Here is a 25,291-nt window from a genome sequence, read left to right as displayed (position 1 = left end):
TATGCAAGTAAACTATGGGCTTGTAGCAGAATATCTAATTCACTCACAAGTGAAATAAGGGAAGGGGGAAATAGTTGTAAGGAATATGATTCCTTTTTTTATAAACAACAAGCAGAGCCGGTATATGCCTGGAGCTTAATAAAACCAAAGGTGGTGGTGGGGGGGGGGGGGTAAAATGGGAAACATATTTTATGAAATAGCCGCTTAACACTGAAATGGAATCGTGCTGCTCTTTACCATGTTTGCTTTATCATATTTAGTAGTTTATATCGCTAGTCTCCCTTGAATTGCACAACAGGGAGCACTAAGGATATAGACCTGGAAAAATAAACAAAAACTGGCATATAAAGTCACAGTACATTTGCAAATTGCAGCAGCACTGAAGGCAGGAGGAAAAGCAAAGCTAAAATAATGGGGATACTTAAGCATAGGCTATAGGCAAATACTTTAACCATGGTTTGTTATTTTAACCATATTTTAAACCATGCTTCAACACTGAAGCCCGAATGTGGGTTTGCAATCCATGATTTGCTTCAGCCATGGTTATATGTTATGTCTGTACTGTTGCAAGAGAGAAAACTCTTTTGTTTTCTGTTGTTTTCTGTCCTTTGTTTCTGTTCTGCTGCTATTTGCACAGGTGTGCAGCAAACATTTTACAAATTGCTTGAAAACAAGTTGAAGCAAGTTGGAAATATGTCCCAAGAGTTGCTCTTGACTACCTGTGTAGAAGTATTCAGGTAGATAAAATGAGTGGACAGTGAGGGTCTTGGTTTCATTCATTTCCCTGCTCTGAAGTAACACTGTGGCAATGGCTTGGAAATTGCTGTTGCAGGACAGAGCGATCAAAAGATGTAGCAGCAACTTTTTACTGTGCTCAAAGACTTCAGGGCGGTAATGGTCAAGGCCTAGGGGAAACATATAAGAGCAGACATTTAGTATGAAGTAAAAGCAAATTAACATTCCAAAAATAGCAAAAATGTAGGCATATTTTATTTATTGGAGTTTTTAGTTGTTGCTCACCCATAAGATCTTGTGGCCATTTTCAACGTTAAAAGGCAAAAGGTAAAACAACATAAAAACAAATACCACATGCAAAATATTAACATTAAAGATTAAATTATTAGAATATGTGTCTATCACCATACCACTAATAAAAACAGCCCAAACATGTGGTTATCCCTCAAAGGCCAACCTAAACAATTTGGCCTTGCATGCCCTGAGGAAACTAAGCTGGTCTGGCAGGGCACGGGTGGCATCCGAGAGCGCATTTCACAGGGTACGGGTCAGAACTGATAAGGCTCTCTCCTAGTGACAGCTAACCGGGTCATCCTGGGGCCAGGAATCTGAAATGCCTTTGTGCAAATATTTATTTGTAGAGTTTCCTAAGGCCAACATCTTTCAATAGGCACTGTCTGAAGATGAGTTTAATAAATACCACTCCGTTTCTCATATATTGTTCATTCAATACCTGCTAAATCAGTGATGCTCAGTGGCTTGGGTGCCACTGACGGTTCTCTGAGCATTCTCAGTATAGTCTCCAGTGTGGCACCCACCCCATATTCCAGGACTGTGGGACTTATTAAAAGGTGGTTGCCTCTGCAAGCCATCTACTACCAGATGGCTGGAGAAAGGCTGAGGTGAAGGTCCCATCCTAGGGACAGAAGGGAAATCATCCATTTTCCTTCCTACAATCTGCAGTATTATTAACTTCTAAAGCAGGGGTAGTCAAACAGCGGCCCTCCAGATGTCCATGGACTACAATGCTGGCAGGGGCGTATGCTGGCAGGGGCTCATGGGAATTGTAGTCCATGGACATCTGGAGGACCACAGGTTGACTACCCCTGGTTTAGACAGTGCCAATGATCTGACTCTTTTTAAAGCATCTCATGTATGTAACATCTGGAGGGCCGCAGTTTGACTACCCCTGTTCTAAAGCATAAACTCACACGTGAACCACATTTATGTATAATTGCTTCTGATCTAGTATTTTAATTGGGGTTTTTTTTGCCGTCAAGTCACAGCTGACTTATGTTGTCCCTGTAGGGTTTTGGTGAGAGACATTCAGAGGTGGTTTGCCATTGCCTGCCGCCATGCCACAACCTTGGTTTTCTTGGAGGGCTCCCATGCAAATGGTAGCCAAGACTGACCCTGCTCAAGAAAGAGCTAGCCTGACAAGAAAGGGCTAGCCTGGGCTATCCAGGTCAGAATGTTAATGTTCATAAAATCAAAGAGAAAAAAGCTAAAAAAAAATCACGTCAACAGTTATAGAATACAAAAACCAGCTCTAATAGTTCCCACCCCCTTAGCTTTACCAGCAGGTAGGACCAAACAAAAATTTTACAATACAAGAAGTTCAAGGGAGCCTGTGAACTGTATTGGGAATGCAATTTTCACTTGCATTCTTACTCAACATTTCTTACCTAGGAAAAGAGCATGTAGTAACAATGGGAGGTGAAGGGCCCAGTCTTCCCTGACACTATGATCTACCACCATCTCAGTCATGAAGATGACAGCAATATTGCACCTAATGGAGAAAACAACAAAAACAAGAGGAACCAATTATCATAATGCTAATGCAGGAATTCTAGAAAAATACAGACGCACTGGGAAACCAATATGGCAATAAAACATCCAAATTGGACTTATATAGAGTCATCTCTCTTCAGTATTTCTTTTATTCTTATTTCACACAAGTCCCAACACGTTTCGCCTTACAGCTTTTTCAAGGGACGGTTTTTATATTTAAGGACCAACTTCAATTTATTAAGGAATTTATTAAGGTCATACAATAGCTAAGCTTAGCTTGTGGCGCCTGTGTGAAATAAGAATAAAAGAAATACCGAAGAGAGACGACTCTATATAAGTCCAGTTTGGATATTTTATTGCCATACTGGTTTTCCAGTGTGTCTGTATTTTTCTATATTTGTTTCTTCACTGGGACCCACCCCTCCCAGTTCATTATTTTTGCTAATGCAGGAATTCTGGCATGGATTAATTGATAGGTGGGAGTTGGATGCTTCACATATTGATTCACCCACACAAATTAGTGGTTTGTTTACAGTATTTGTATAGCACTCAGGGCAGCTACCAACATGAAAGCTAAAACACATTCTAATTAAAACAAATGATAACAATCTCAAAATTAGAACAAGTTAACAGAACATTTAATTAGCAGCCAGAAGAGAAAGAGCTAAAACATCAGCCAGTAGAGACAACAGCAACAGCATAACATGGCCCCATAATAGAAGGATTTAAAGTCAAAAGCAAGAAGGGAAGGAGTCAGGAGAACTTCATCATTGAGTTCCATTTTCTGCCACTGAGTGCTAGAAGCAGCTGGGAGAAATCACAAGAAAAAATAAATCCTTGTCTAATTACAGGAAGTTTCTGGAGCATACCAATAGTGACAAAGAATAGTTCTAAGAATTGCTGGAAACTCTACAGTAAGAATTTCCATTTACCATAGAATTTCTGGTGATTCCTAGAGCTACCCTTTGTCACCTCCAGGAATCAATAAGAAATCTATTTCCTGTAAGTAAATGAGGCCTTATTTTTCTTTTTAGTTTATCTCCTGGGACACTGCCCTCCCAGAACCCTCCATCTAGTTGTCAGGCTTTGTCTGGTAACCCTATGTGTATCATGGGTAGATTCATACCAGTGGAGGCAGTCCTTCAAGTAGCATGTTCCTAGGCCATTTACGGCCTCAGCTTCAACACAGTGTAACTCTGCTTATATCTGCATTGTAAAAGTAATAGCCAGTACGAATTGGTTCTAGAAACAAGCAGCCAAACAGTGTATGTTACCCCTTCCAGTTGCTTTTTAGTCCATTTCCTTCCAGGTTAGGGTCAAAACAAGAATTAAGCCTTGATGGGAGAAAATGCTTTGGAAGGAGAATTATCCGATGCAGAAATAATTATGGACTTCCCACACACAGATTCGCTATTACATCCAGCTTTCTGTCATTTTGGCATATTTGATAACCAGTTGGTATAACCTCTCTAGGACGTGTCAGGCCTCTGCCCTATAATGATCCTTACCTACTTCAGCTCTAGAATGGGGGAGGCAAAGACGTCTATGACATAAAGTCAGAATATTTCAGCTTTGCTAAACGGCATTAAAACAATAACAAGTCACGATGTCTACATTTAGCACTATAATCAAAACGTAATTACACCTGTCAGTGAAGATTATATTAATAGAACATTCCAGTGTAAGACAGGCACACAGAATATGACAGGAATAACAGTGGATTAGTCTGGGGGGAGTACACATCCCACTTTTCTAACCAAATTCTTCACCATTTTGCACAACCTCAGGAAAGTTTCATGCATTAAATTTTGCCCACATAAATATTAACACATAAAGGATAATAATAACACATCTATTTCACTGGTGTTGAGAAAAGTAAAACATTATTTATTTTATTCAGATATTTATGCCTCCCTTTTCTCCTTATTGAAGACCCAAAGCAGATTATGTTTCCTCCCCTCTTCCATGTTATCCTCACAATCGCAAACCTGTGAGATGGGTTAGGATGAGAGACAGTGTCTAGCCCAAGCAAACTTCTGTGACAGCATCAGGGATCTGAAGGTGGGCCTTCCAGATCCTGGTCTGGCACTCTAATCATCACAACACATTGGCTGTATTACATATCATACAGGTGGACATAAATATATGCAACCTTAAGATGGGGGTGCACCCTTTTTCAATCAAATCACAAAGGAGGTTCATACAGTACCAAGTCTGGGGAAAAGGTTTGGTAAGTTTGGTTTCCTGGCCCATGGAAAGACTTTGGAAAATAAAACAAATGAATAACACGGAAATGACATTTTCCATGGAAACTTGGAAACGACACTTTCAAATTCACTTCTCTATACAGAACCAATCAGAAATATTTTTAGGACTGCAAAGGAATCATAGATGGCAGATTATTTTAGCAGGCTGTCATTTTCACAGTCAGCTTACCTATGAAGTGGCCCCCGAGGTGTAATAGTTTCTGGGAGGTAGTCAACAAGTGGTGCCCAGCATCCTCCATTAAATGGCATCGGCAAAGGTTGGGGCTGTTTGGTTTCCACAATGTTCAATAGCCAGCTTGTATACGGAGAAACAGGATCATCTGCATAGGAATATATTAAGGCAATTTTTTTAACAGGGAGGGAATCTGGTGTTCTTACCCCAGATATTTCACTGAAACAACAGAGATACCCAACACACATGCCTCAAATCAATAATGAGCTACAGTAACATTAAAGCAGATATAACCTACATAAAAAGAGTGAAAATCAGATTTGACAGCTTAATGGTCTCGAGGTATTTCTAATGGCTAAGGATCCAGATCATGAAGTTTCAAGTAACTCTGGCACAATCCATCCAAATGTAAACATTTTTCAGATCTGTTCATTTTTATGCTTAGGCCTTCCATTAAAATTACTGGCATTCAAAGTTGTTTTGGCTGCATCATGCCTATGACTAATTATTATATTATAGTCATTTATTACTGCTCAGTCTGATCATGTAATCAAATATTTTCAAGTCATACTTTTGTCATCATCGTAAGATCCTCCAGAACTATTGCTGTATCTTGATTCCAAGCGGTTATGAGCTCTGATCACATTGCTGAACCTTGAAAAAACAGAAACGGACAAAATGTTCCTCTAAAACATTCGTGATCTAGATCAAACTGGGTACGATAGTCTAAGAAAAATATTATCGACATGTACATTTAGATAACCAGTGTTTTCCCCAGCCCTGAATCACATTTGAGGAATTGTGATGGAAGGATGATGATGGAACATGTTTGTCAAGTTGCAGCTGATTGACAGCAACGCTGGAGAGTTTTGAAAGCAAGGGAGATTTGGAGCTGGTTTGCCATTACCTGCCTCTGCCAAGCACCCCTCAACTTCCTTGCTAGTCCTTCCACCCAAGTACTAACAAGAGTCTACCCTGCTTACCTTCTGAGATCTAACAAGATTGTTAGCCAAGTCAAGGTAATCATGTGATAGTATTCCAGACAAACAAGGGCCTAGCTCAGCTTCTAGTGATCCCATAAGCAAAGAGGTCTGGACTTGAGTACCCATAGGATACATGATGTTTCCTTGGCATAGAAGCAAGTAAATTCAGTCTTAAGATGCAGACTGGAGTCCAAAGAGAGTGATCATCAATGTCTCATCTGTTACAGTATTTTTTGAGGAGTCAAATATGGCATGAATTCCATGGTCATTATTCTTGGCCACAAAAAAAAGTCTCTCCCTAGTCAGGCAAATTCAGAGTCTTACCTCAAGCTTTAAGACCAAAAGGATTTGAAAGAAAGTATAAAAGGTGCTTTTCTTTAAGACATATGATGTTCAAGAATATTCCATACAGAGATTAAAAAACAAAACAAAACTAGATTTGCGATTACACTGATCTGCGACTGGTGTCACTTGCTTGGATGGAAATTATTTTAGTGAGAAGATCTAGTTTTTAAGGTCCAGCACACAGTTTGATTTAGAAGATTACAAACCTTTCATCGGTTTCTTTTATTATTCGGTTCTCCTCCATATCAGGAAAACTGTCTTGACCAGCTACCACAGTGTTGCTGCTTGATGTGGTACCTGAACACATAAAACAACCAACTTCATATGCTGGGGTTATCATACACCAGCTATCCTCAACACAGGCTCCTCAGCTCTTCGGAGCCATTACATATTACACTGATCTCCATGCATGAAGAAAAGATATATATGATGTTTCTCCTTGGCCTTTAAACTGTGATATTATAACCATCTTTAAATACTCTAAGGCCTGTCATATAGAAGATGGAGCAGAGTTGTTTTCTGTTTCCCCAGAGGGTCAGACCAGAACCAATGGGTTAAAATTAATTCAAAAGAATTTTCAGCTAAACATCCAGAAGTAGTTCCTGACAGAGCAGTTCCTCAGTGGAACAGGCTTCCTCGGGAGGTGGCGAGTTCTCCTTCTTTGGAAGCTTTAAGCACAGGCTAATAGTCATCTGACAGAAATGCTGATTTTAGAAACTTAGGCAGATTGTGAGTGGGTGGGCAGGTAGCTGTGAGTTCTCACATTGTACAGGCGGCTGGACTAGATGACCCTGGAGGTCCCTTCCAACTCTATGATTCCATGATTCCACTCTATGATTCTCTTTTCACATTTTAAAAGCTGGATATAAAAGAAGCTTAAAAGGATATTATATAAGTGTTGAATTCTTACCAGAAGCAGCAGCAGAGGCCTTATTGCTGGCAGTAAAGCGGTAGAATGGTGGATTATCACAGTGCTGGACAATTGGGTTTACTGGATCCGTCTGCTGCAGTTCAAAGAGAAGCTCTTCCATTGTTTGAATAGTGTTGTTTCGACACAAATAGATGGCAACTTTTTTGATCTGGAGAAACAGCAATGTTCAGCAATCTCAGTGCAAAAGCAATTTAAACTGGAGCACAGTACATATGATATATTTAATAGGTACTTTAGAATCTAAAGTACCTAGAATCTAAAGTAGAATCTAAAGTAGAATCTAAAGATCACACAATATACCCTAAGCATCATCCTTATCCTTATATTTTATGGTCCCCATTTACTACTAAGGTAAAGGTAGTAAGAAGTGAGAATCTTATACAGAAGAATGTATTTAATTGTAGGTATAGATGTAGGACTTATAGCTGTGCTAGGACAGCCGCTGTTTTATACAGGCTGTTGGGAATACTTCTGTTAGGACTGAGAGAGGGTCTTTGCTCCATTCTATAAAGAAATATGATTTTGTTTCCTCATTTATTAAACCACATAGGCCTAACAACTGGAATAGTAATAAATGCACAAGATTATTTCTAGTGCTATTTTATCTCCTATATATCAAGTTAAGCCCCCGCCAACACAAAGAAAGTTTTTTTTTAAGAAAAACCCACACTTACATAAGGCAAAAGGATAGTATCACTGCTAACCCCACATAAGCTAATTAGAAACTGCAGAGCTATTCTCAGGTTGTTGCTCCATTTTTCATTGTTCGCTAAAGCATTCCAGACGTTTTCCATTTCAGGTCCAGGCACTTCATCTCCATACTACATAGAAACACAAACACCAAGCTTCATAAAGGTATAATAAGCGTCCCCATAAAATCTCCAGAGGATGTACATTAAAAGCTGAGATGCAGACTGTAGATTCTGCCACTATGTATAGGATGTATTATCCGTTTGCTGCATATATTTCCCGGCGGATTCATTTTAAAATTTAATTCAATTTATTTTATATTTAATTTTCTTGTTTATTGCATTTCTTTACCGCCCTCCCAGTTTCCTACTGATGTGATGCTGTTTTTCTTCGTTATAACCACACTCTATCATATATAATATGCTATGCTCACTCAGATTTCTGTAATCCTAGTTCTGGTACATAGTTCACTTGATTGTATTGACCTAGATCACAGCTTATTAGAGATCTCTTTGTTACTGATTTACACTGTGCAATCCACTTCGAGCCTCAGCAAGCAGACTCGACCCAAGATTCTTCCATGTCTAGTTAGCTCCACAACTAGAATATCTAACAGGGCAAGTTAACTGGCATGCAAAAACTGCTCATTAAAAAAATGCACCAAAATTCATATTTGCCCTTATTGACTTGTTTGCATTTGCAAATGCTTCTTTACCTTGGCAGTCATATACATTAGATTGTTAAGCACCAGTGACGTGGCTTCTGGAGAACCCCAGCCATTTCCCTTCAGTCCACACGTGACGGCCATTTCCCCGTCTTTGTCCTTTATTTCATCCTCCGGGGTGCTAGGACTTGAACCTGGGAGAAGCAGCCTGCTGTCTACAAGTTCAATATTATGAAGCCATGGGAGTAGGTAGGTAAGCATGATTTGCCGCCCGTTTGGGTGAGTTGTTGGGAATCGCTGACTGACTTCTAAAAAGCAATAAATACAAATATGAATTTAGACACCCTTCTGTAGATGCTAGTTCTGTCATCTTCCCAGTTATATTTCTCAACAGTCTTTAAGACATATGATGTCAAAAGTGACAGGTTCCATATTACGTTTTGATTAAGATTTCTGTCAGAGGAACACAATCCCGTAAAGAAAGAGTACATTCCAATGCAAGAAAACCTAAGTCATCAGATGATATAATTTAGGTTTAACAATATTATTGAAGGAGCCTCTCGTGGCACAGGGTGGTAAGGCAGCAGAAATGCTGTCTGAAGCTGTCTGCCCATGAGGCTGGGAATTCAATCCCAGCAGCCGGCTGAAGGTTGACTCAGCCTTCCATCCTTCCGAGGTCGGTAAAATGAGTACCCAGCTTGCTGGGGGGTAAACGGTAATGACTGGGGAAGGCACTGGCAAACCACCCCGTATTGAGTCTGCCATGAAAACGCTGGAGGGCGTCACCCCAAGGGTCAGACATGACCCAGTGCTTGCACAAGGGATACCTTTACCTTCACCTTTAATATTATTGAAATGCAATGAGGCAGAGCTGGTATCCATTAAATCTACTTCTGAAGGTAGAATTGAAATATTCTACTCTGTGTTCAGAACAAAATTAGTGATATACAGCAGATTAACCAGATGAAGATGGCTTACACTGAGTCAGACCACTATAATTACTTTGATCACCAGAACCTCTCCAGGGTCTCAGGTGGAAGTCTCTAGAACCATCTGCTTCTGGCTTCTTTGAATGGCATATGTCAGGGATGGAGCCTGGGGGACTCATGCATGCCAAGCAGATGATCTACTTTTGAGTGACAATCTATCCCCATATTGAAAATTTAATAGATGATAATGATAGAAAAGCAGCTTTGAAGGCTGGAAGAATGAACATACTTGCTTAAATTTAAAAGTTTCAAATCTATAGAATATATACAATTATACAAAATAAGCTATGGATTCAATAACAATAACAGTAATACAAGCAACACAAAACATAGGCCCCGAACTGTATGTTCATTTTGTGGGAGTTCCACTCTACTATTCCTGGAACAGAGCAAAAGGAGACCAGGTAAACTTCTCCAGGCCTGAGTTTTCATTCACACAAATTTTGCTTGATAGGAATAGTGCTCACAACTAAAAATACCAACAGACATTTGTACCTGAAAATAGTGGAAGTGTGAGCTCAGGATACATTCTTGCCAGTTCGTATGACAAATGAGCCAGTGATACACTGTAAAGAGGTGGCAGTGGACCATGAGTTCCATACAAAATACTTCCAGGTCTTTGCTCAGCTACTTTTTTTGAATAAACAAAAAGCTTGGCTTCCAAAATCTACAGGAAAAATGCAAAGGAAATTCCATTTTTTCAGAGTTTTAATTAAGGTGTATCACCACTATTTAAATATTTTGATGTAACATTTTAATCAGCAGAAATTTGCATTTCTGGGAGAGTCTGATCATACTGCATGGCCAAATAAGGAGAGAATGGGGTCACTTCTCAACTATTCTCCTTCCCCCTCTCATTGCAACAACTTTGGCATCAATGATATCAGGTGGTCCTTTGTCCTCATCCAGCTACCCTCCCTTGGCTTACTTTCACTTTCCCCCGTCTATCCCTTGTAGCATCTTCCCTTGCCTATTTGCTTCATTTGTCTGTGTGGCCAATCCCACACGTACTATGCAAAGTAATATATTAAGCAAGTCCATCCAGTGGCTGGTGTCCCAATCATTACTGCAAATAAACATTACTCATGACTTCCTCCAAGTCTAGCTGCCCTTTGTTGTAAGTGCCCATTACCAGAATCATATAGTCACAGAAATGGTCATTATATTATTTCCATAAAGACTGACAAAGGACAAAAATAGATAACTAACACACTGATAAATAAATGCATGGAAAAACCAGCTACACAGTTCTTTGTTTCCCCCATTTTGTTTTAATGGAGTTAAATTCATACATGCCTGCATTAGTTGCATGGAAATCTCATAAATCTCTCTATTGGTGTCAGATGCTTTGAACAGGACTAGATTTAACAGCGTCACTATATCAAAAGGATAGTTCCTGAAAGAATAAACATATTTTGTTCCACAGAGATACTTTAGATTTCTCTATTCCTTCTCCGCTAAGCACAAGGTAACACAGAATATTAAATAAAAGCAAAAATAAAAATAAAACAATAAAATACATTAAAACCATCAGTACAATCCAGTCTATTTCAATACAAATTAATTCTAACAACACTTTTGCCAAAGGCAGGAAAGAAAAAATATAGCTAATTCTCACAGGGAGTTATTCAATGATCTGATCTGCTTACAGTCTAAATTACCACATACATTTGGGCAGAATTATAAAACATGGTTAGCTTGAGCTCCTACTCCCATTAATTTATGTCTACACATTTTTATCAATTTCAGGCATTCAGCTTTTCAGTTTTGCTCAGTCTGAACAAGTTGAAGCCAAACAGACAGAAATGCATGGAATGTACACACAAAGCAGGAGGAAACCTCCCCAAGATATCATTGAAAATAAATGCAGGAACTTGTGTTTCTATTTCACTGATTGCAAACACTACCATTTTTTTAAAGCATTTGGTTATTTCTTGTGATTGGTAAAATTCCTGAGTACATTTTGTTGTACTTAAATCACAACAAAAAATGCTCTACGACAGCCCTAAGGCTGGGACAAAGTCCATTTTTACACGGACTTTCTGGAATACAGGAAATCCTGACTAAAAGATGCTGTACTGCAGACTTAGGCCATTCTGAATTTGTGTTTCCTATAAGCCAAGCAAGAACTCAGATTTCAGAACTGCCCTGGCCCCTTTGTGTGTGTGTGTGGGGGGGGGGTGTTGCTTTCCTTCTTACAGATTAGAGGGGTGCTGTCTTAATAATGAAGGGGTTCAGGGAAGGGCTTCAGGGAAAAGTGACTGGCTTCTGGAGCAAAGTGGAGTGAAGATGATAGGAGGATTTTATTTTCCCTCAGGAACGCAAACAGCACATACAACCTTAGAATCAGCTATTATGGAAGCAAGGAAATAGATTCATGTGACATGGTGTTATCTCCTGATATCTATCTGAACATGCCAAAGTGGATGCTGACTAGATGCCACTTCACAGGAGCCTTGCAAATGACATATAAGGGAATCTGAGTTATCTGAATACTTGTGGACTGCTTTAAAAAGTTACCAAAGGGTGGAAGAAAATGTAGTTGTTTATCCAAGACTCTTAATAGAATCAGTAGCACCTTTAAGACCAACAAAGATTTATTCAGGGTGTGAGCTTTCGAGTGCAAGCACTCTTCTTCAGACTAAGAACTCCTTACATGACCGTGGGAATATATAGCAAAAATTAACTCTGTTATATTAGTAAACTGTGTCACACATCCAAATACAGCCAATGATAATTCTTTGCCAAAGCAGCCCTTGGGAGAAATAAAATTATCATTGGCTGTATTTGGATGTGTGACACAGTTTACTAATGGAACAGAATTAATTTTTGCTATATATTCCCATGGTCATGGAAGGAGTTCTAAGTCTGACGAAGGGTGCTTGCACTCGAAAGCTCACGCCCTGAATAAACCTTTGTTGGTCTTAAAGGTGCTACTGGACTCTGATTCTATTGTGCTACTTCAGACCAACACGGCTACCCATTTGAATCTATCCAAGACTCTTGTAATTGCCCCAGCTTCATGAGTTTCACTTAAAGACTTTGTAGTTAACTGAAATCAATGGGAAATACCATTCACACTGCCTCTTCAGCCGATTTCCAAACCCCTGTCTCTCATTTCTCCATTCCATTCCCACCAAATCATATCCAGACCCTACACCTTATTGGTTTTCCCTCAGTCTCACAACTTTCTTGTCTAACCCTTCCATTAACTACCTTTCTGTTTCAATGGGGGGGATCAACATGACTATATATAGTCATATCATGCCCAAAATGTTTAACAAATGTTTATAAAAGTATATACAATTAATCAACTCGCACCCATTCAAGAAACCTTTTCATTCACAAACCTTTTACAGGAAGGGAGTAAACATCAAAGGGACCCCCTCCCCATGTTGGGATCAACATGATGGTGCGGGACCCCCTCACCAGACAAGTAACTTCCTGGAGGAAGGGGGCGGTGACTCCTGCCCAAAGAACCTTGATTGCCAGGGAGCAACAGCTGGGGACAAGACCTCCAATGACACCTGGTGGTGACTGAAGGGATCAACCTCAAGAACATCATTTATGCTGTTTCCTGGTAGACATAGGATTGTACTTCAGTTGTAGCCTGGAAATAAGATTGGAGGCTGTGTGGACTCCTGTAATAGCATGTTAGGAAAGAGGGCTATCCAAGTGGTCACAGTGATCCATGTGATGGTCACCTCCAGAACTGACTTCTGTAACTTGATCTATGTGGGCCTGCCCTTGCCTCTGACCTGTAAATGGCAGCTGGTACAGAATGCAGCTGCTAGGGTCCTCACAGGAACATCTTGGAGGGACCATATCCAGCCTGTGCTGAGGTAGCTGCATCAAAGGAAGCCCTTTGTGGTCTGGGACCCACATATCTGAGGGACCACCTATCACCCTATGCCACCTGCAGAGTTTTACACTCTGTGGGCACTAATTTATTGGTGGTACCTGGCCCCCAGGAAGTTCGCCTGGCCTTGACCAGGGCCAGGGCCTTTTCAGTCCTGGCCCCAACCTGGTGGAATGAGCTCCTGGAAGAGCTGAGGAAGAACTGAGATCAGATAGGGCCTTCCAGGTTAGACTACTTCCGGGTCAGACCACTGCCTGGTGGTGGACCGCCGGCAACTGTAGATTACCATAATAGCACATAGTGGGGAAGCCAGTCAATTTGGGAGTGGAAGGATAAATTTTGCCACTGGGGAACATAATTTTAATGGGGGAGGGGATAAATGATTATGTATTTTATGTTGGTTTTTTGTTATGTAACTTGTTACAAGATGGCTTTGCTGATAGCAGTAGGTAACAAATAAATATGAATATGAATATGAATATGAATATGAATATGAATATGAATATGAATATGAATATGAATATGAATATGAATATGAATATGAATATGAATATGAATATAATACGGAGGTGCCTTTTCCAGAAAAAGCAGAAAAATACGTTTGCAGCTGCAACTATTCCTTTTAAATTTTATTTTTACTATTATTTGTAATTATTAGTAGTAGTATTATTAGTGCTGCACTGTAATACTTCTACTGGATTTTACTGTATTTTTAATATATTTAATGCTTTTTGGAACTATGTATTAATACTGTTTTATTTCATACTATATTGTGAGCCACCCTGAAATGCCTGGTGCAGTAGGGGTGGTCTATATATAAATATTTGGTATGTCTCTGCTATCACTCTAGTCCCGTTTCATATTACAAGCTCTTATAATTTCCTTCTCTGAGAATGATTAATACCTGCTTCCACACACAGTTGCAATGGCTTTGAAGCACCCTGAAGCTAGCTGGTAGGATCCAGTATAACATCGGTCTATCGCCCAGTTGAAGAGGTTTATCTGATCAGGATTTAACTCCAGCAACAAGACAACAACTTCACAGCCAAGCTGATGAACCTGAATGTACAGCAAACAGGACAGTAATATCAATAATAAGCAGTGCAAAGAACTGAAAAATCAGGATCAATCCATCAAATCTGTTATCCAGAGAAGCCAAACAATTACTACAGTCACAAAAAAGGACATGAAAATAAAAATTTATCACCTACTGGTTAGACCCAGATTCACATCTGATCATCAGAAATAGTCTACCTGCAGCTACTAGCCACAGGTAGACCTAGGTTCAAGTACAGTAGACTAAGAAGGCTTTAGGGTATAACTTTCCATGAGTCAAATGGTGTTTCCGCAGGGCCTGCAAGATGGAATTCTTCCACCAGGCATATGGTTGAGGCCAGTATGCCTGGAAGTACCAAAATATCAAACAGGCCTCCCCTGCTGCGATTGGGCACACCTACATTCTACTATTATTAGTAATGCTGCACTGTAACACTTGTAGCTGGTTTTATTGTATTTTAATGTATTTAATATTTGATTGGAACTATGCATTAATACTGTTTTAATATACACTATATTGTAAGCTGCCCCAAGATGCCTGGTGCAATAGGAGCGGCATATAAATATAAACCAACAAACAAATAAAAGTTCCTTTTGTCAGATACACCCAAAATCTAACTCTTCTACTGCAGACCAGATCAAGACACCCTTCTAGAACCATCTTTGTGGTTAGAGCTACTCTTCATGGATTCATCTAACCCCTCCTTATAGCTGTCTAAGCTAGCAGTTACCACCTTCTCTGTAGGGATGAATTCCATACGCTATTTATAAACTGTGGGAAAATATTTTTATTTTAGTTATGAACTTAATGCCAACTATTTTAAACTTTCATGCCTTACTTCCACCATTCCTAACTCTGCTCTCCAGCCTATCAAAATATTCCTCAACATTATGGACAAATTATGGGTGTGTTTTTGTTCAAATTAACATGGATTGCACGTTTAATTCTCGGCACATACAAACGGTTCTGTTTATATACATGGAAAATACTGTTAAAGGGTGACTGTGGGCTTGATCTAAAATTGGTTCAGCTACCTGCCATATAAGGAGAGCACTGATTTGTCAAGTCAAAGGAATCCTAAAGTTAGTACTCTTTTTGGCCTTCCTCTGCCGGCTCACACCAACATAATTCATCAGTAGCTATTTCAGGTAAGTAAAAAATGATTATAGGTTTGCATTTTAAAATTTGCCTGGAATCAGGTGGGTAGTATATGACTTCAAACACATATCCTTGAAAAAGTACTGTCCTTAACCTTCAGGATTTCCAGGACATTACAATGCCTTGAGTATCTTTCAGCAGAAACTCCTATTAAAGAAACCATACAAATTAGGTATATGGTTTGAAATAAGGAAAGTAAAATATATTTTCAGCTATTTAGTGAGAGGTCCACAAATTGTAGTTGTAGTTCCATTGCAGACCTGCTGCTGATTTCTGTGGGTTGAATCTCAATAATCATGAGTGGAAAGAAAATAGCTGCAAGGGCTGGTCCACAAATGCTTGTAACATGAATCTACACAATAGTTCATACAGTATTATAAAATGTGCCATGTAAATGTAGAAGAACATTGTCAAAATTTGTATTATCTTTGTCATGCAAACTGTAGGACAGCGTTACCATGAGCAGAAGACAATTTTTAGATATGGAAGGGCACTTTGATCACACACTGCAGGCGACACCATGAATGGTGTTTCAAAACAACATTTCAAAATGATTTAAATGCAAGAATCCCTGCTTACGCACCCGTAAATCCTGACAAGCTAGGATATTATCAAGCCATTTGTAGAGATAGCCATCAGGGGAAAGACCCACATTGTCAAATACGGGACCACAGCACAGTACAGCTGACATTGCCTAGGAACAGAAAGAGAGGCTGGTTATGTAAATACTATGTTAACACATTTTCTTTACTGATTATTTGTTTCATTTGCTGCCAACGGGGAGTAGATTTAAACTGCAACCTGGCACATCAAGTTGCATAGGTTTCAACAGCACGTCAGTGATGCTGAGCTAGAAGGACTGATTGTGTTCTTCTAATGCATTATGAAAAAAAATATTATGCTAAAAATATCCTAGCTTAACTCTGGCCAACAAATTTTAATCCCATGAAAAGGTCTTACTTCTCTCCCTACATTAGGAGTCCTTGAATCTGTCACATCTGCCTCCACGTTACAAAGCCACCAAACCATGTTGTATTTCCGTTTTACTCTTGGTTATCTCATTTTTATTTAAATTTATACCCCACCCCTCTTCACAATATCCCCTTGAGGCGGCTTACAGAATACAACAATAAAACAATATAGCCCGTAAAATCCCATTACAACCTAATAACATTAGTAACAAAATCAGTTATAAAGATGGCAGTACAAATTGATATTCCCCTAACCCAACTCAGCTGGTCCCACAACTGAGGACCAATATCATGATCTTAATCGGTAATTCCAGGTCCTGATGTTCCGCATTCAATATGGAATACTCAGCATAGGGTAGGACCCCCCCCCAGATCATAACCCCGGTCAACCTCCCACCCCCGGCCTCAACCAAACACCTGGGGGAAGAGCTCCATTTTGCAGCCCCTGTGGAACCTAGATAGCTCCATCAGGGCTCTTAGCTCTTCCGGGAGCTCATTCCACGAGGCTGGGGTCCAGGTCCCAAAAGCATCCACCCAAACATGCTACTGGTATGAGAGAAATAGAGCCTCTTGTGGCACAAAGTGGTAAGGCAGCAGACATGCAGTCTGAAGCTCTGCCCATGAGGCTGGGAGTTCAATCCCAGCAGCCGGCTCAAGGTTGACTCAGCCTTCCATCCTTCCAAGATCGGTAAAATGAGTACTCAGCTTGCTGGGGGATAAAACGGTAGTGACTGGGGAAGGCACTGGCAAACCACCCTGTATTGAGTCTGCCATGAAAACACTAGAGGGCGTCACCCCAAGGGTCAGACATGACTCGGTGCTTGCACAGGGGATACCTTTACCTTTACCTATGAGAGAAGTTGTTGCAGCAGCAGCAGCAGTTTCCTGTTTGCTAGACAACTTTGACTAACAGTTGCTGTTTTTCAGTGACAAAATTTTAAGGACAGGTTTCAAAATCAATACCTAGTATTCAGAAGCGGATTTTTGTGACTATAAAGCAACAATGGGGTTGGAGCCAAAGTGTGTGGGTGGGAAAGTGTGCCTTCTGTGTGTGTATGGGGAGCCATTATTTATCTGAGTCAAGTTGTATCCCCTCTCCATTTCACCCCATGCTGTTCTTGACCAACTCATGCCCATTTTTTCCAGGCAATATGGGAGACAAAAAGACAGGGGAAATTAGTAAAGATTAATTTCACAAACAGAGAACTGGGTGTGGTTCTTAGGAACCAACCCATAACGTTTGAAATATTGCAGTTAATTCCACTCTCACTCATAACCACTATAAAGATCACATACACACAAATCACAAAGCTACATGAATAATACTGTAAGGTAAAGGTATCCCCTGTGCAAGCACCAGGTCATGTCTGACCCTTGGGGTGATGCCGTCTAGCGTTTTCATGGCAGACTCAATACTGGGTGGTTTGCCAGTGCCAATGAGCTCCCAGAAGAGCTAAGAGCCCTGATGGAGCTATCTAGGTTCCACAGGGGCTGACTCAATACGGGGTAGTTTGCCAGTGCCTTCCCCAGTCATTACCATTTTACCCCCCAGCAAGCTGGGTATTCATTTTACCGACCTCGGAAGGATGGAAAGCTGAGTCAACCTTGAGCCGGCTGCTGGGATCGAACTCCCAGCCTCATGGGCAGAGCTTCAGACTGCGTGTCTGCTGCACCACAAGAGGCTCTATGAATAATGCTGTAGGCAATGTTATTCATGACTTATAATAAAACAAAATCCATCCATTTTGATTCTTTGCATTTTCTAAATGTAAAGATGGAATTAAAAAAAAAACATAATGATGTACCTTTAAAGCGCAATACTGGTATCTTGTAATCTGATGATTTCTATCACTGTAACGATCCAGAGGTGTAAACATGATGCTGAATGGTCCTGCCCATTGGCTAAACAAGATGAAGAGATGGTGCCGTAAGCTTTGCTGAGGAAAAAGAAATCTCCTGTGGTGAACTGAGTGAAGAAAAATAAAATTAGCCTTCTTAATTTGTTAAAGCAAAGAAGAATTCAAACATATATTCCGATGAAACATTCTGCAACCCTGGAGTCAATTTCCTGTGTGTGTGTATGGAAATTATTTGCAAGAATGTATTGTCTATGTGGTGCTCCCAGCTGATCTCAAGAAATACTGAAATGCTCAGAAGGCCAGCAGCATCCATGAGAAAGTTTAACAGAGACAGCATTTGGGAAAGGACCTCTTATGAATATATGGCTACAAGAATTCAAAACGTTCTCTCACGGCTGCAAACAGGTTCCAAAGTAAGGCTGAAATACGCTTTATACAATGAGCATTCTGCTCACGTACAAATCTTATGTGAAGTCAGAGATTAGGATGATCGGCCACCACAATTCCAATTCCTGGAAGCCATGAATAACACTTTGCATTTGCAAAAGCTGTATTAATACAGGTCAGTATGAGTTGGAGATAAATCTCAGCTATGAATTTACACACCACTGGCTATTGCCCTATCATTGTACTAGAGCCTTCATCTCACATACAAATGAGACAATCTGCAAGGTAAATGACTGCTAAGAAGCAATGATAGCACAGTATTCAACAAACAACGTGTGGATACAGCCTGATTCTGAAATGAACAGATAGGTACACTGAACAAATATGAAGTCCGATGTTGAAATGTCAGCAAGAGTCAAGTTCCGGGGAATTGGCTGAAGCTGATCCAGACCCCCCCCCCCCCCAGCAAGCTTATTTTGTATTAACTGCAATAAGCAGTAACAAGCACAGCAAGGAGATGGGTGGAGTTTTCATTAACCTGCCAGAAACATTCGGATTTTAAGCACTTAAAGGTTTGGGGGCCTTTTCTATCGTCTCAGTGAAAGCAATATATTCAAGCAGCACAAAGGGCACACAGCCGTAAGCAAATTAAGCATGTGCTTCAAGAAGAAAAAATCAATGATCGCTTTACTCAACAGAAGCTGTTCCTTTGCAAAAGAACCAACTGTTCCTTTGCAGTTTCTATAATTATCGAGAGCCATTCCCAAACTCGTTGTGCCAAGATTCTAGGACAAATTTAAAATGGTTTTAGGTCCAAATTCTCTAGCATATTTCCATTTTTAACAATGAATATTGAATTATTTAAGTCTTGTTATTTCCATTTGCTCTGTTCGTTCCAAAGTGGTAGCCATGTTTGTCTGGCATATATAGCAAAATAAAACAGGAGTCTGGTGGAACCTTAAAAACTAACAAAATGTATTCCTGAATTAACTTTCATGAATCAAAGCTCATTTTATCATCGGATGAGTTGAGCTCTGACTGAAGAAAATTTACACTGAAATACATTTTGTTAGCCTTTCAGTTGCCCCTAGACTCCTGATTGATTTCATTGCATTTTCAACGTGTTTCCATCATTTCACGAATATTGTACTGCCGTACCTGGCACACACTGAATCAAGTTGGCAATCATAGCACTGAAGTGGGCTCTCATGTCCTTTAGAATTTCAACTTCTTTATCATTTTCTGCTTCCAGTAACATGCGAGTCAGGTCAACATATTCTAAGAATAAGGCTCCAAGCGCTAAAGTATCCCTCTCCAAGGCTCCATTGGTACTACGGCAAAGAGAAGCAGAAGACATTAAGAAAGCCCTTCGATAAAAGCAATGTGCATCCTAGTACACAACAGTTCATGATAAAAGTGTCAATGGCAAGAATGCAACCTCCCCAGAATCTGGAAACTTCAAGATACTCCAAAAATCTCTGACTGGTTTCAAAAATTTGGGGAGCTGGCTAGAGTGGCGAAGCTTACAAGCCTAATGAACAACCGGCCCACAGATGAGTTTCAGGGACTCTGGAGATACTATACCGACTATTAAGACAGGTAGTTAGTAAATATATTAGTGGAACAGCAAGACATATTGCAACCCATGCTAACTTCTGTTATTCTTTTCTGTTAAACTTCTTTGCATAAATCTTAATAAACGCTGGTTCACCAGCAATTTTTTTTAAAGAATGTAACCTCCCCGTCCATTTAAAAGATATATATTTTTTAATTTTACTAAATACTCCCAAGATATTATCATAATCAACCAAGCATTGGTACTAGGAGATTCTTCCATGCACAAAGCAACGTCATACCTATCACTTATCACGCCAGCATCTGCAAGTAATTCAAAAATCCGCAGCAGCTGTAATCGCAGCAGATCTCGGCGCTCACGACGCTTCTTATTCTGTTTTGTCAAGAAAAGGAAGAAGAGGGCAGTATTAATATACCTTATTACACAAATGCAGAGCTGAAAAATACAATCTAGTCCTGCCTGGACTCAGTGGGTGGAGTCAGCCATTCTGCTCAGCAAAGTTTGAAGCAGGGGTAGTCAAACTGCGGCCCTCCAGATGTCCATGAACTACAATTCCCAGGAGCCCCTGCCAGGGCTCCTGGGAATTGTAGTCCATGGACATCTGGAGGGCCGCAGTTTGACTACCCCTGGTTTGAAGCCTTCCACCAGCTGAAGGAGTCCTGTTGAAATATACAGTGCTAACTGATTAGCCGTGTTTGACTAGCCCAGGCAGACTATATCCAAGGAGAAAGGTATTTAGTTGCATGGTGTGTTTCCAGGAAAGAAATGACATTAAATTTTGGAAGACAATGGCTAAGGTTTCTTTATACTGGTAGTATACATTCCATTTTCCAAAATCTTCTGCATAGAAGATAACAGTGCCACAGATAGTTCTGCATTTTTACCAGGTCTTTTTACCAAGTCTCAAAAACTTATTCTTGGCTTCAGAGCAGCTAAATCAGGTGGGAAAGTACTTAAAGATTCTGCAACACTGGAAAAAATTGGGGCAACAAATAAGCTTGAAGTCTCAGTTTAGCATCTGAATCTCACTGGGATTAAGGTGCTGTCCTGTTCTTTTGATTCTAGAGCACAGTGTACTATTTTATTTTGAATTAAAATGATTCACTTCTTTGGCTCTTCCTCTTGAGCAAATATAAAACAGTAGTACTAGTGCTCCATTTGAAAAAAAGGCAGCAGGGGTAAGAGAAATTGTCCACTTCATACTTTCCCCCAGACCTTCGCTGCACACAATGACAGTTTTGTACACCTGTTAGTAAGTGCACAACAGAATTCAAATCCAATAGCACCTTGAAGACCAACAAAATTTCCCCAGGTCTAAGCCTTCCCAACCCCTCTTACCTTCTGACCTTGATGTAAAGGCAGATGGGCACAAAATGTAAAGGCAGATCTGACACAAAAACTTATCCCTGGAAATTTTTTGTTGGTCTTAAACAGGGGTAGTCAAACTGCGGCCCTCCAGATGTCCATGGACTACAATTCCCAGAAGCCCCTGCCAGCGAATGCTGGCAGGGGCTTCTGGGAATTGTAGTCCATGGACATCTGGAGGGCCGCAGTTTGACTACCCCTGGTCTTAAAGATGTCACTGGGTTTGAATTTTGTGGCACTACTACAGAATAACATGTTTACCACCTGAAACTATCTTACTAGCAGAGTCCAATGGGACCTTTAAGACCAACAAAGATTTATTGGTCTTAAAGGTGCTATTGTTGTGCTACTTCAGAACAACTTGGCCCACTTGAATCTATCCCACTAGCAGCATGTACGTGATTGCAAAGTAGAGGAATCATAACCTACCTGCAGTATACCTTATGCAGTAATGCACATAATAGCCATGAATTCAATCCTGAAACAAAATCCTTCCATGCACAGTTATACAGAATTGTCACAATACTGACTATATAAATCAAGTAACAAATAAATCAACTAATAAATAATCTCAAATTAGACACTTCTGACAAATAGTGCTTTTAATGTCTACATTGCCTGTTCAACAATTAAAGCTTAATTTGAACAACCAACCTCTGGTCTTCTTTCTAGTGCTTCTTTCATTAGGGGATGAAGTTCTTCCACTAATTCTCTAAATTAAAGAAAAATTACTCTGTGAACAAAGCTCTTCATAAATTAAAATATCTTTACTCTTTATAACTGCTGCGTGTTTTTATTTATAAGCACTCTTGGTTCAGAAGCTCTTGTCTTCGTGCAGAAGAAGAAAAAGAAGAGTCAGTTCTTCTATGCTGCTTTTCTCTACCAAAGTGGTTCTCAACTTTTCTAATGCCGCAGCCCTTTAATACATTTCCTCATGTTGGGGTGACCCCCAACCATAACATTATGCAAGTGTTCTTTCACGGAAATTAAACTGAAACTGACCAATGGGGTGAAGATCCATTGTTCATGATTGTAAATATATATTGTTTTTCCCCCCGGGATTTCTCAGTTCAGTTCTACCTCTTGTCCCACCATGCCGATCTCGCTCTTTTCTGCTGCTCCAGACAGACAAATGCTCTATCTCGATCTACCCCACAAGGCTGTTGTGTGGATGGCATCCCCCCAGCCAAGGTGCTTGCTCTGCCGTGACCCCTGTGAAAGGGTCATTAGACCCCCAGGTTGAGAACCACTGCTCTACCAGGAGTCTCAGAGCGGCTTACAATTGCCTTCCCTTTTGTCTCCCCACAACAGACACCCTGTGAGGTTGGTGAGGCTGAGGGAGCCCTGATATTACTGCTTGGTCAGAACATCTTTATTAGTGCTGTGGTGAGCCCAAGGTCACACAGCTATCTGCATGTAGAGAATGAGCAGGGAATCATACCCAGCTCATCAGATTAGAAGGTGGCGTCACTACACCAAGCTGGCTCAGGAACTCTCAGCACTGCCACTTGGAAATGCAAATGCAGTGGTTCCAATGAACATGAAGACCTGCACTGAGAAGGTGCTCAGCTGTCTTCGTTATCATTAACTGCCCAGTGCCTACAGTAGGGCTGCACAAGCACAGCACCACTCAATGCTGGAGTGAACGGGGCAACCTCGTTCACATTCAGTTCTTTCTGCCTATTAGAGCTCTATGGGGATTTGGATTGCAGCCCACTCAGCATTTGTGAATTGGTAATAGGGTAACTGAATGCAAAGACTTGGGTTTGGACTGGATCCTTACTTCTGGGAAACATTCTCCAGTGCAAAGGAGGACCCCCTTGGCTGCAACACCAAGGCCAGAGGAATTTAGTTCATACTGACAATCATGAGAGATTCAGATCCAAAGAATAACCCATCTCCGCCTTGCCCATGGTAGCCATCTCTGAAAGGTCTCCCCAGCACTGGTGTTGGGGGAGGAGAAACGTAGCCATGTGCAGAGCCAGATGCAGCTATTACAATGCGAATCCCAACATCACCACTAAGATCTTATCATGGAAAACTAAATAAAATATACCTGAAGACCAAAGAGTTTGTTCTTCCAAATCCTAATACAAGTGATTCTGTAATTTCTATGCTTTCAAGTCTCATCAAAGGCACTAGCTGCTTTAACAGCACACCAACAGATGGGGTTCCTATAGCCTAAAGGTTTTAAAAGAAAAGAAAAAGATTGTGACTAAAGCAACACCTTGGTATACTGATAATGATATATTTTCAAGTCATATCAACATCCACTGTCTCTTTGACTGGTGCAAGATGGCTCCTAACTTACGGCTAACCTATCTTTGGTTACTTTTGGTTCAATACCAAACTGTTGGATAGCATGCCACATTTCAGGAAATGAGGAGCAAAGGTAAGCAATTCTGGAAGGATACCTGTAGGAATAGCAGACCCTCTTCTAGAATTAAATAACAATGTTCTCTTCTACCCAGGTAGGAATGGCTTGCTTCCTAAAGAAGTTTGTAAGTTTCTATATATTCTCAGAAGCAAGAAAAACTATAGAATAATACATGCTAGAACATCTGTTATGATGTTTATGCAGAGAGTGAAACATGTGGACTCAATTTACTCAAGAAATTAATGGGACAAAACCTCAAGGGCAATAGAATTCAGGTGAGCCCTGCTCTGATTTTGCTACTAGTCACCCAAATTGGGACAAAGTAGGACTAACTTCTCTGACCCATACTGACAATTATGGCTCCCAAAAGGCAGAAAATGTGTGTGAAAAGCACCTGAAGCTTACTGAGAGGGATATTTACTACAGTGGATCCTTTAGAGATGGAACTCTACTCAAGGAATTATCACCCTGCAAATGCAGAGTTTTTATGATGAGGGAATTTGAGTATACCTCCCAGTCAGGATAGCTGAAGACACTGACTGGAATCTCAGGGCAGAGAAAGCCAACTTGATCTTCTTAATAGTCTATTCTGGTAACAATGCATCTCATCTATTCACGGACTATGTTACAGTAAAAATTACAGAAGCTGTTTAAAATTACAAAGCAATTTTGGTGAAATGTTAAATCACCTTGTTATCATAACTAACTGTACCATCTGGAGTGGTGGCCATGATCTCTGGAGTTGAAACACGTAAGTGTCCAGGGCTCATAATACTGGGTTTGGCTACTCCAAAACAGAGAATAAGATAGTTTCGCCACAAAGTTACATAATGATCTCCACTGCTAGCTGTACTGGTTTTCTTTGCATTCACAGGGCTGCTGTCAGAAAACAAAAACACCAAAAATGTAAGTTAAGAATTTTTCAGATTTAGAAATTATTTTCTTAGGTAGTTTTCAAAAGATCAGAAATTATCACTGTAGCATAAATCTGTCATAGATAAAAATGAAATTGGGCTATTGCAACAATGAATTTTCTTCAGTGTTGCTGGGTCTGTAGTATAACATACACATTTATAATTTTACTTTTATAATTGTCACCCAAAAAAGCTCTGCAA

At 40.2% G+C, this 25,291-nt stretch overlaps 1 protein-coding gene across 9 annotated transcripts in view; it reads right to left on the bottom strand.

The window, feature by feature from the left end:
* FRY (FRY microtubule binding protein) overlaps positions 1-25,291 on the bottom strand; it is a 223,475-nt gene that overhangs the window by 58,895 nt on the left and 139,289 nt on the right. For 8 of the 9 annotated variants that reach the window (XR_013231780.1, XM_077341830.1, XM_077341829.1 and 5 more), the window contains 18 exons: positions 24,866-25,055; positions 23,856-23,980; positions 22,454-22,511; positions 20,715-20,806; positions 20,017-20,189; positions 18,418-18,578; positions 16,225-16,335; positions 14,331-14,485; positions 10,864-10,963; positions 10,063-10,234; positions 8,630-8,886; positions 7,899-8,045; positions 7,204-7,372; positions 6,500-6,590; positions 5,537-5,619; positions 4,963-5,113; positions 2,421-2,524; positions 720-905 (listed from right to left, as the gene is read on the bottom strand). Coding sequence is in view for 8 of the 9 variants with exons in the window: in XM_077341830.1 (XP_077197945.1) it covers positions 720-905; positions 2,421-2,524; positions 4,963-5,113; positions 5,537-5,619; positions 6,500-6,590; positions 7,204-7,372; positions 7,899-8,045; positions 8,630-8,886; positions 10,063-10,234; positions 10,864-10,963; positions 14,331-14,485; positions 16,225-16,335; positions 18,418-18,578; positions 20,017-20,189; positions 20,715-20,806; positions 22,454-22,511; positions 23,856-23,980; positions 24,866-25,055 (2,525 nt within the window). In the remaining variant the exon portion in view is untranslated. The remainder of the gene's footprint in view (positions 1-719; positions 906-2,420; positions 2,525-4,962; positions 5,114-5,536; positions 5,620-6,499; positions 6,591-7,203; positions 7,373-7,898; positions 8,046-8,629; positions 8,887-10,062; positions 10,235-10,863; positions 10,964-14,330; positions 14,486-16,224; positions 16,336-18,417; positions 18,579-20,016; positions 20,190-20,714; positions 20,807-22,453; positions 22,512-23,855; positions 23,981-24,865; positions 25,056-25,291) is intronic. The other variant, XM_077341824.1, reaches the window with a different exon arrangement.

Source organism: Paroedura picta, chromosome 6, assembly GCF_049243985.1.
Source record: "Paroedura picta isolate Pp20150507F chromosome 6, Ppicta_v3.0, whole genome shotgun sequence".
Lineage (NCBI taxonomy): Eukaryota > Metazoa > Chordata > Lepidosauria > Squamata > Gekkonidae > Paroedura > Paroedura picta.
The sequence above is the reverse complement of the archived record's forward strand: the minus strand, read 5'-3'. Positions and strand labels throughout refer to the sequence as shown.